This window comes from Eleutherodactylus coqui, chromosome 5 (assembly GCF_035609145.1).
Source record: "Eleutherodactylus coqui strain aEleCoq1 chromosome 5, aEleCoq1.hap1, whole genome shotgun sequence".
Classification (NCBI taxonomy): Eukaryota; Metazoa; Chordata; class Amphibia; order Anura; family Eleutherodactylidae; genus Eleutherodactylus; species Eleutherodactylus coqui.
This window is the reverse complement of record NC_089841.1, coordinates 93,781,775-93,793,809: the sequence shown is the minus strand read 5'-3', so window position 1 is coordinate 93,793,809 and position 12,035 is coordinate 93,781,775. Positions and strand designations below refer to the sequence as shown.

The following is a 12,035-nucleotide window of genomic DNA, read 5'->3' as shown; positions in this document are numbered from 1 at the left end:
GAGCCAGCTTTTCTTCATTCTTGTTGCCATTTAACTCCTGCTCAGCTTGAGCACCTTCTAGCTAAACCGGGGTAAGTACTACTTCCCAACCAGAGGAAGGGAACGTTGGGTTATGCATTTTGAAATTTACAAATTGTAGCAAAAGCTGCAATATGACTGAAAATTTGAATATATGCCATAAGAACATAATCCTGATGACTGCACAACAGCAATACTGACCAGTGTTACCTTATCAAGTCTTTTCTGCCAGCTGTCCTCCCGCTTAACCATAAGGTCAATGCAATGCGACAGAGTAGCCAATATCCCGGCTGTAGTAGCCTTGAAAGTAATCGCTTCTCCTTTAAAATCAATCCCGTTTATGCCCTTGGTCGTCACATGCGGGAACACTGAAATGAAAGCAGATAACAGTTATAAACCACTTAGGAAACTAAACATGTCCTGTATGTTCGAAGCCACATAATTCAGGCTGGATGCATCGTCGGACCTTCACTTAGAAACTGAGCCATTTTGCTGAAACCCTTCATGTCCACCCACTGTAGAAGTTCTAATTGTTGATGCATGGTGTAGCTGGGACGTGTCTAGAAAACCTCCATTTTAGCGGCAAATCTCACCGGATTGTGCTCTGTCAATGAAGAGATTGGGCCAGCACTGTCAGTCCAGCCCTAATGAAGTGACAGGAGGTTGTAATGATCCGCTCGCAGCAATGGAAAGTGAGCCAAATCATCAGCTAATGGCAGGCGATACCAAAAAATAAATGCCGGGGACTAAAGTTCCCAGGTCTTCCATCGATGATGCGATGATCAGAGTACACATATTTGGTATTGTTATACACAAAAAAGTGAGAAGATTATTTTTTTTTAATCTGTCAATTTTATTACACTGTATTATAAAATTCAAGCTTTTTTTATTTTTTAACTTCTATATAAAATGCAAAAAAAAAGTACTGGCGCTTTCCTGGTACCAAACCTAACACAAAAATATTAACTCCTAGATTGCATGGTTTTGAAAATGCTGATGTGAACATTTAGGCATTAAGGCTGGGGTCACACGGGTCGTAGTTGCCATGAAATTTCCGTGCAGACTTCCTGCACGGAAATTCCGCCCACGGTTTTTTATCCCAGGATAAAGCAGCAAAGTGCACGAGATTTGCAAAAATCTCGTCCACACGCTGCGGCCAAGCCGCGCGGAATTCAAAGCATGTCAGTTCTTTCCCTATTTCCACGATGGCCACTCTCCTCTCTATGGGGAGAGATGGCCGTAGCGGAATGCAGGCGGCAAAGCCGCTTCAAAATGCACAGCAAAAGGCCGTGGGTTTTGAAGCATTATTTTTCCCGCAGAAATTTTGCATGGGATTCTGTGGGATTTCGGTTCCGTGTGACCCCAGCCTTAAGTTCTAGGCATGAAGAGGTTACTGTAACTAAACGGTAAAAAAAAAAAAAAAAGAAAAGAACAAACAACAACCCACTACCACGTCAGAAGTATTGATCTGTGGGTGTCCGGGTGTTGAGACCCCTGATGATTGCCAAAATGAACAGGGTGGAAGTGCTCAGCTGACACCTGCGCCTTTCAGCTATTAGCAGCGAGTGGTTTAGGACCCTGTAAACCATTTAGAGCACACAGGCAAAGTGTACAGCTGAGCCCAATAACTGGGGGTCTCAGCACCTGGACGCCCACTGAGCAATACTTCTGACATGTCCCCAAGTTTTTTCCTGAAGTTTAATTACCGCTTCCTGTTCTGATGACTGTATAGGGAGTAGTTTATAATAGTCAGGAAACATTTAGATATTGGGGGGGGGGGGGGGGGGTTAAGCTTTTAGTTGATGGAAGACACATTACAAATACCAGATTACAAGTGACCACAACTCAGGTTTAGTTTCCTGCTCCCAGTACATGCTATTAGATATGCAAGAAGGCAAAGCAGAAGCCGCAAATCACTACATACAAATAGCTTACATTTCTCCCTGTTGCCGTTACTGCTGTGAATGTATTCTCCATCACTATGGTTTTGAAGAAAATCTTCTTCGTCGTCTTCAACAACTACACAATGGGAAAAAAAAAATTATAGTAAAAACATGAGATCCAGAGGACGACCGGTCAGGTACATAATGGCAAACAGGTGACAAACGGCTGCAGAATCGCCGAGCACACTGTATGCAAGACAATGGAGAGAACCCCGGCACACAGGCATGTCATTCTGCTCCACTTATTAACAGCTGCAGTCAGCCCTTGTGCTCCGAGACTAGCACTACCAGGGGTTGAGATTGCCCTATCCCTACCAGGACCGTCGAAAGAGACATTTATCACACAATTATAATTCTTGTGTCACAGTAACGTCTTAAGAGTACGTTCACACATCAGCTATGTGCCTATAGCAATTCCAAAATGCATTGTAGAAGTGGATCCACAGAAGAGAAGTGAGGCTGACACTCCAATTTGTGAGGCAGATGTACTACAGATCCGCATGGGAATTAGCACCACTGTCATTCAGTGAGATGAACATGGTTTTCCTGTGCTGGTCTGGGGAGATAATGGGGACTCTTTGCTGCAAATTTCATTTTTATGATGCAGCCAAAAATGCATTTTTAAAGCGCACGCAAGAAAGGCTAGAAAATCCCCAATTCACATGCACTGGATGCAGAATATCAGCGGATTTCATAAAAATCTAGGTGCAGAATAGAGTGTGAATCGGTGGCTAAATTGTCACCAAATCTGTGACATGTAAACACACTGAAAACCTTGGCTTCTGGTGGAGTATATAGGGTCTTGACTGGAAGGGTAGGTTTCATATAGTACAGTAAGGTCCAGCCTTTAGGATATGCAACCTGAGGGACTGGTAGGCACATCAGCCACCTCTGCTGAAGACTTGGAAACATGGTTAATGGCCATTAATCTGTTGGGTTTCCCTGTATTTCCACAGCTCTTCTCCTATGACACTACGTCATCCAAGGTGCACTGTAAAATCTCGAGCCACCCCTACCCGGCACATAACACGCTCTTCTGAACATTTGCTGGTCAGCGGTGGTTTAAGATTTTTTCAGTGCTGGGTGGATGACATAAGTGTTTGCCCTTGAAATTGAAGCCCTCCCCTGAAAATAAGCCCTAGCTACACTACATGTGAAAAAAACCCAAAACCTCACCTAGCAGTTGCTGTTTGGGTCATCTCGCTGGACTGGCTGTGATTGGGTCATCAAGCGCTGGCTCAGATTGGTTTAGGAACACAGCCTCAGCCAATCACAGCAATATCTTGCTGGAGGCGGGGTAATCAAGCCCAGTTACCAGGAAAAGAATGCTCTCTCAGCGTTGAGGACTACACAGAAGACTGCCGGAGCAACAAAGACTAGCGAGAGGGACCAGAACAGTGCCTGCTAGGTAAGTATTAAAATAAGACACTCTGCCTCTGCAAGCGCGCATATTATTTATATATTATATATATATATATATATATATATATATATATATATATATATATATATCAGTGTCTTATAAGACAGGGAAACAAGGTAGTATCATAAGAAAGATGGGCAGACATACAGGGAAAGCATGCATATGAGAGACTTCTGGCCCACCCATCTGCATAATTTACATGTAGCGCGGGAACTTTTAAACAATCCCTCAGGTATGGATTTATAAAGAGCAATGGTAAAATAAGTTTTGTAAAGAAGTTGAGGCAGTAATTCTACTGAAGTGCTTCGTTTACAACAACAATTAATGACAGATTCCCTTTAATATGAATTGTACATCAGCTGCGGTAAGATACTTTATAGTAGTGTTGGTTACTTCATGTACTGAGCTGTTATGTGCACATTATATGTTGGCAATGAAAGAAAACCTCTGGACATTCTCTTAACACACAAGGTACATTGTCACAGGTCAACTGGGGTGAAGTTAAAACTACACTCAGGTTTGCCACCGGTTTCGATAGCATTGCTGCAAAAACCGCAAATGCATCAAAAACCACATTCAGTTTCTCCGGGGTGTGTTGTGATGCAGTACTGCACATCTCAATATACCCATAATGATAGGCCCCCGGCAATACTCTAGTAATGCAATTTGCTTCATGCCAGCTCGGCTGCATCTATACAGTATGAACCTTTGCATTATGGACAGCTGTGTCATGTGATCCCAGTCCGACAACCAGTCCAGAGCTTGTTTTCCAGTGTAGACAGGTTGTCAACAGGATTACATTGTCTATCAAATCCCTCAAACCCCCCTTCTCTCGGGTCCCTAGCTCCCTCCTTGTTCCTCATGTAGAGTGCTACTGATGTCATTTCAGCTTCATTTAAGGGACAGGAGCGATCTGGTATGCAAGCCCACATGAGGGCTTAGCTGTAGGGTTTAACCCTCTCCTCTAACGCTGCCTGCTGTTTGTGCCATGTCCTGTGTGCAGAGTCTCCAGTGCTTCACACGGCTCTCCCTACATCATGCTTGTAAGAGCCGATGGGGAGAACCCATCACAAGGGGAGAGCAGTGTGAAGCTGCACCTCATAGAACACATCATATTTCTGCAGTGAGGACAGAAGCTGTCAATGATCTATCATTTGCTGACCCTGGATAGGACTTGCAGCAGAGCGAATACAATGTGATGAGACTGCCCTTCTGTCTGGGGAAAGCCAGAGGCATCATGGGAGATTTAAGCTGAAAAATGGCAAATGGCCAGTCAGATAAAAGAGCTACACAAGACAAAAAAAATTGTTAAAGTGCTTCTTTCTATACTACATGTGTGGCACTGCTACTTACTGTATAGGATTGTTATTTGAACGTCTCATTAGCTACTGTTTGGTATGTTTATACATTCTACGACTGCTCTAACCGGGCCTGCTCCAATGCGGTATTAAGTTAATACCAGCCCTGGGTGCTGACAATGGACAGTCTTCGAGATTCCTTAGTGCAGATCATGTTTGTTAGATGAAACCTTTCCTTCATTGTACGTGCTCCTAAAACCCATTTATGATAGTAGTTGCAGTACCCATATATTTTCAAGGCAGTGATTGGTTAATATGGGATGTTCCAGTTATGGATATGCTGCCAGACAATCACTGAGAACGGCCAGATACTTACTGATACAAGAGGCAGATAGCTGCATCCCCTCAACATGCAGGCGGCTAAACGGTCAAATGTGGGAGCCACTTACACCTGTGCCGGACACCAATGAGACAGCCACTCACACAGCCTCCTAATATGGGGGGGGCGTATACTCCCACACAGAGTTGATACAGAGTGGCAGACTTTCTGATATATGTAGCCCACCATGGATATACTGCATGCATAAGCAGGCTGCTGCAGTTTACCTAGGACCAATCAACAAGGCAGCGCTGAGCGGCACACCTCACATAAACAGGACAGTAATGGCAGCCACATGTGCTGTGCGGCTGGGCCTAACCATACAAGGACAGAGGAAATCATTAGAAAAAATTAAAGTATAACGTCACCGTACCTTTATCGCGTTCCAACTCGTCTTTGCAGACGGCATCTGCACAGGCGTCAAAATACTTCTGAAGTGTGTCAACCTGTCTACACAAGATGTCACGGAAAGTCTCCATTTCAGCCAGTTTTTCCCGCAGACTGTGTCCTTTCTATAGGAGGTAAATGAAGTGTCATGTAATAAATATAAATGATATTGGTCAGGTGAGAAGAAAAAAAAAAAAGCTCCTGTCCACTCAAAGGTGCCTGCACAGTGTATACACTAGGATCCTAGGTCACCATTCCTGAACAAGCTGGATAACAGTATTCTTATAAAATCAGCTTCCCCATAGCATAAAAACAGGCCAGCTTATACTCTCCTCTCCCAGCTCCGGGTCTCCAGTCTTGACACAGTTTACAGGCTGCAGCAGCCCATGTATGGGCCGTCACAGGCTGCTGCAGCCCGTAAGCAGTATTTTAGAGCGGAAACCTGTAGCAGTCGGCAGGGGACACACAGGGAGATGGGAGAGGCGTCATTAGTATCGTGAAATCAGCTTATTCGTAGCATAAAAACAAACCAGCTCATACTCCCTTCTCTTCACATGACTCCCATCAATAGCTCCGGGTCTACAGTCTTGACGCAACGTTTACAGGCTGCAGCAGCCCATGTATGGGACATCACAGCTACAACCTGTAAACAATATGTCAGACAGAAAACCTCTGGCAGTCGGCGGGGGACATGCAGGGAGCCAGGAGAGGCATCACCTTGTTATTTTATGCTATGGGGAGGCAGATTTTACAGTAAAGATAAGTTTCACAACCCCTTTAATGACTTATAATTAAGCTGATCATACAATGATGCCGATAAGAATTAATGGTTCTTGTAATACTAATGATTACTGCAGAGAATTGCTGTAAGGGATTCTATCATCAGGCTCATTACTGCTCAAACCAAGGGCAGAATGAACCACAAACAGGTACACCTGCTGCCCCTGCGGGTGTTTTATTCTGAAAAGTTGCGGCATTTCACAATAAAATACACTTTGAAGTTGGAGTCGAGCTTTGAACGATGGAGGTGGGCCGCACCAGCCTCTCCCTACCTGCATCATGTGGACTGACAGCTCTGATAGCTCTCTCTATACACAAACTGTCAGTCTTCATGCAGCAAGCAGAGAGAAGTCAGCAGGGACCACCCCTGAGACCCTCGGCTCAGAATTAAACTTCTAAGGCTGGGTTCACAAGGGCCGTAATTGCCGCGGAGTTTCTGTGCAGACTTACTGCATGGAAATTCCGCCTGTGGCTTTTTATCCCGGGATTAAGCAAAGTGGACGAGATTTGCAAAAGTCTAGTCTACACGCTACGGCCAAGCCACGCTGAAATTCACAAGCTGCGCGGAATAAAAAGCCACAGCTTGTCAATTTTTTTAGCCCCCCCCCCGTTTCTGTGGCGGCCTCTCTCCTGTCTATGGGGAGCTACGGCCGCAGTGGAATACAGGCGGCGAAGCCGCTGCAAGCCGCGGCGGAGGGCTGCGGGTTTTGAAGCTGCATTTCTCCTGTGGAAATCTCACTGCATTTCAGTGCGGTCATTCCCCAAGATTTCGGTCCCGTGGCCCCAGCCTTAGGCTGCTTTCACCGGCCACTTTTTACAACGATCAGCGCAGCGTCCTGCTAATCACTGTACAGCGCTCCCACTGATTTCAATGGGGCTTCGCATACCTGTGCTCAAACACTGCATTTATAACGCCGCGTTTCTCGAGCGCTGTCTTGATTTTTCTGCATTTTGCCTTTATCGCACCTCATCACCCATCACAACGATGGGATGCGTTAAAAAGCAGTCAAATGCTGTACTGTGCGTTCAAAACCACCACTTGAAAACGCAGTAAAATGCAGCGGTTTCGAGCGGCATTTATCTGAAAACATGTGTGATCCTACTTCACATGAACAAAAGGATGTTTAAAGGATGTGGACACGGCCATACTTTTTTTCTTCAAATCGATGTTTTGGGTTTTTTTGGTAGAAAAAGCAGGTGAGCATTAGCTTGCTGGAAAATGGCTCTTGGAAGCCGTCATGAGGAACACATGAGGCTGCAGGATCTCCTGAACATATCGCTAAGCTGTCCTTGTCCCCCTTACCATCACTAGGGGTGACCAACTGTCATATGTGATGCCCCCAGGCCAACACCTCAGCAGTCGGGGCAGTGTTCTCCACAACAATGGCAAGATTGAGGCGCTCATCCCAAGGTTTTTAGACACAGACACGGCCGTGCCCAAACTAAACCTGGATTATTTACTGAAGACAACTCGGTTCCACTCGGTAGCCATCCAGTTTCCTTGCTCACACCATTGCAAACAGAGGCGACGAAGGGTGTCAAAGGCAGTACATGTAATGGGCATCATGAGACCGAATTGTTCTTGAGCCAAGTACCTGAAAATGTTAGCAATAGGCCCAGGGGCCTGTAATGATGGTGCCACCTGTCAATGGATGGTGGATAACAGTTGGAGCTGCTCATGCTTCTCGGACGATCCTCTTTACTGGTGGTCTGTCGAGGGCCTGGTTGCCTTGTGTCCTCACACATCCACTAGTCCCAACACATCCTACCAGTCTGGTAAGAACGGCCCAGGTGGAGGGGAATTCATCACTAAGACCATCCAGCTTCTTGCATTCTAATAATGCCCCCCCCCCCCCCCCCCCCGACTCTGGTAACAGGGTGAAATCTGTGTGTTGTAGAGGAGTCTAGTGGTCAACAAGCTCTATACAAGTAGAAGAGGCCACTACACACAAGGAGCCTCCGAGAGCCTTTTTATAGGCCAAGGGGGAACCACTATTAGGGCCTCAGGTGACAAGACCGTTCATCTAATCACCACAACTCTAATCATTTGTATATCAGCCTGAGATGTAACTGCATGCTGAGATTTGCAGCAAGATGACACCTTCTCGGTGCGCAATTTTTTTTTTTTAATCAAGCATTCTATCCATCTCACCCCAGATGCAGAACTGACACTGATTTTTAGGAGAGAGGTGTACACAACAAGCTCAGAAGGGAGACCTATATATTTTAAATTAATCCCAACTGCAATAAATCTTTTTTGCTTACAAATACATCCGCTTAAAAGCAAAAAGTGTACAAAGTTGTCTGTAGGCTTTAACAAAGTAATAAGTAAAGATCCATACGAACCTTAAATGATGATGTGGAAGTAGCAGAATACCCGCTTGCGCCAGAAACCAGGGAAACCATGGAGCCATGTCTCCGTAAGCTAGACTCCGACCCATAGCCAGACTCGGACTGAAAGAAAAAGACAGTTCAATTGCTGACCGAAACCTAAGCCACAGTATATTCAGGGGTACAAACCTAATGCAGCAGTTGCCAAAACCTCGAAAAAATCTCAGAGCCCATCAGAATGGCCCCACAAGCCCGTTTCATGCAACAGTAATTGGTTTACACAACGCTTCCAACTTTTGCAATGGTGATAGCACAAAGAGGTTTACTGAAATTAGCCTTCCTAGAGCGGCAGTCAAGGAAAACTGCAAATTTACCTGGACATCTCTTTACCTGGACATCCCACAGGAGGCCGTCAAGCTTATAGTGTCCAAAGCGGAGCCTAGAGGTCTTTTACACAGGCCGATCTGTGTAGACAGTTTCTGATCGCAGCCCCGTGTATACTTCTTGACTGCTGATTGCATCATCTATGTACACATGACTGCTTGTTGGCAGCACATCTTCCCTTGTAAACGAGATGTGCCGCCAGTAGAAACAAGCGGCTGTTCATCCCAATTACTGCCCAGTGTAAGAGGCCCTTTAACGAGTACCGACTGACTCACTATATCATAGGCTGACACATGAATTGCCCATGTAGAACTTAACATATAATTTGTGTTATGTCCAGATCAGTGAGCAGTTTGTTGCATGAGCAGAAATAAATAATTCACAACTGACATTGGCAAATGTAAAAAATTGCATCCAAACAGGCATTAAACATTCGGTTTCCACTGATCAAGAGATTGGGTGACTGGCAGGTTTTGAAGGTGCTTTAAGTATTGCAGTCTGAGTGTAGACCAAACCCATTCTGTTGGCAATAAAGGTTGGGCTATGGTCACATTAGCGTAAAATCTTCCAAACAGATGGTTCAAAAAAAGACAGGTTTGGTTCTGTTCAATTTCCAAAATGTAAGAGCAGCTGTTATTGTAGCATAGTACAAGTGTTATGACAGCCATTGTATCACTGTAAAACTGGAATCCGGCTTCAATAACAACCTTTCAAACATAAAAACAGATGGATGCATTTAGTGGATCTTAACTGATCCTGACTGAAAACTTTGACTTCTAATGGGAACTGCCAGCTTTCTGCCAAACAAAAGATATCAGAACCAGCAAAAACTTACAAATGAAAGCTATATAATGGGCTTTATCCCCTTAGCGCCTCCGTGCATTTCTGCCTATTAAGAGGGGCCTGTGCTAAAGGGTATGTCTGGTTACAAGAAAAAAACCTTTAATGTAGCCGTTTGCAGTAAGAGGAGCTACATTTACACCTCCGCCGGGATCCAGCACTGCTGGCCCACTTTGGTTCTGGCATTTGCTGTGCCAGTGGCAGTCACCAAAGGTCAGGTGACCACTGCAGTCCCTGGACCCCTGGTGCTGATGCCAAGAGAACAAATGGTTACGCTGCAGCAGGCACCTGACCTCCTGTGACTGCCGCTGTCACAACGCACGCCGAGAACACAGCGGGATTCAAGTGATTGTTTGGTAACCGCACAACACCTTTAATAAAATAGCAGTAGAAATACCATATACTGCAAGCTCAAGTCCCCTATGGGGACAAAAAGAAAAAAAAACAAAAAAACTTTTCCTGTATTTCTAATTAAAAATTAATCAAAACAATACAAGACACCAAAACATTCTGGTATCACAATGCCCATAAAAATCAGATCAAAATAACACATTTGTCCCACAGGTCGAATATCATCAGAAAAGAAAAAGAACAAACCACATAGCACTGCACTTTAGTCACCCATCTCCAGAAGAAAAATGTACTAAAAAGAGAACAAAACGTTGAATGTACTCCATAATGGAACCAATGGAAACCACAGGTGGCCCAGCAAAGGAAAAAAAATAAGTCCTCACACAACCCCATCGACTGAAAGATAAGTTACAACCGTCAAGACGCCAAATACATTCTTTGAAGACTAAATATTCTTAAGGTTTTTTTTAAACTTTTTTAAAAGTATTACAGCAAAAAAAAAAAAATTGGTATTGTCGTAATCATACTGAACCATAGAATGTGTCATTTCTACCACAGTGTGAATGTCATAAAAATAAGATCCCCTCCAAAAGATAGCTAAAGGGTTTTCCCCATTTCACTCCACTTAGAGTTATACGTTTCAGTACATTACATGATACACTGAATAGTGCCATAAAAAAAAACCTCAGATAGCTAAAGTGATGGAAAAATAAGTTATGAAATGGTGAACAAAAAAAAAAAAAAAAAGGGAAAAAGAAAGACCATTTCCTTAAGAGGATATAAAACAGATGTGTGAACAAGACAACCACAGAGACCGGTAGTTTAACCACCCGCAATATAAAAGATACTGAAGGTCTAGGAGAGCCTACGGAGAAACAGAACGGTATTGAAGCAACATAATGGCAACTAGATTGAAGATCTATAGATGTGAATAGCAATAAAGTGGTGGGCAGGGAGAGGACCGCCATCATCTGCAGGTCCCTTGCTCAGCACTTCATATCCATAGGACATGCAGCTGATGTCACTTCTATAATAGGAAACTGAAGTAAGTATTGCAGAGCTGGCTGAAGCAGCCACGCCAAGCCATGATTACACTACCGGCCTATCATCATCCATCATTACAGACGGCATGTGTCAGAATCTAGTACTTTTCGGATCTTGCAAGACTAAACTGATAAATGGAAAACAACCCTTGGGTCCTGCTAGTGCCAATACGATCAGTGCTAAAGAGAAGAAGCCTGTCAAAGTGGTAGTGAAGATCTAACAGGGCACATGCACACATTACTGTATACTATATACACACACAAGCTCATATAGTTTAGCATGTTATACAGTTTTTGATAACTGGTCTGGGTTGGGTGAGGTCTGATGTTACCACTGACTGCACCAGACCGCTATGGGATCAGTTTTTTCTTTAGTCTCCCATCTACGCACCGGGCAGGAGATTGGCGAGCCCATTTACATTTCTGATAAAATATTACAACTTCAGTATAACAGATGGTTATACTTCAACAGTGAAGTTTGCAACAAGTAACATTGTGACATTTCCTCGTCCTCTATAACACTTCAGTAAATAAACATTCGTTACATTTTATGTGATTGGTTTCTAAACATAATACAACATTGCTAGGAAACTAGAAAACAGGACTAGAACTTCAAGCAATGAAGGCCATCAGCTCCTACAATGCAATCAGTACCTGAACCGTACGGGGTTCTGGCACCAGTAGATGCAAGGCAGGAACCAGAACTACCCAAAAAAGTATTAATAAAAAATGAGCAGCAAGCGCAGCGCTCCAGCAGCACGACATGAGCTTATGCCTGGCACGGATGGTTCGTAATCTGACCATTAGCTATTCCCATCAGAAAAGCACTTAAAAATGAGATGATCGATAGAAAACACC

General features: G+C 44.2%; 1 protein-coding gene across 2 annotated transcripts in view; it reads right to left on the bottom strand.

Annotated features, from left to right (window-relative positions):
• CERT1 (ceramide transporter 1) overlaps window positions 1–12,035 on the bottom strand; it is an 85,887-nt gene that overhangs the window by 16,260 nt on the left and 57,592 nt on the right. For both annotated transcript variants that reach the window (XM_066602881.1, XM_066602883.1), the window contains exons 4-7: window positions 8,575–8,682; window positions 5,435–5,573; window positions 1,954–2,037; window positions 229–386 (exon numbers count right to left, since the gene is read on the bottom strand). In XM_066602881.1, coding sequence (XP_066458978.1) covers window positions 229–386; window positions 1,954–2,037; window positions 5,435–5,573; window positions 8,575–8,682 — 489 coding nt within the window. The remainder of the gene's footprint in view (window positions 1–228; window positions 387–1,953; window positions 2,038–5,434; window positions 5,574–8,574; window positions 8,683–12,035) is intronic.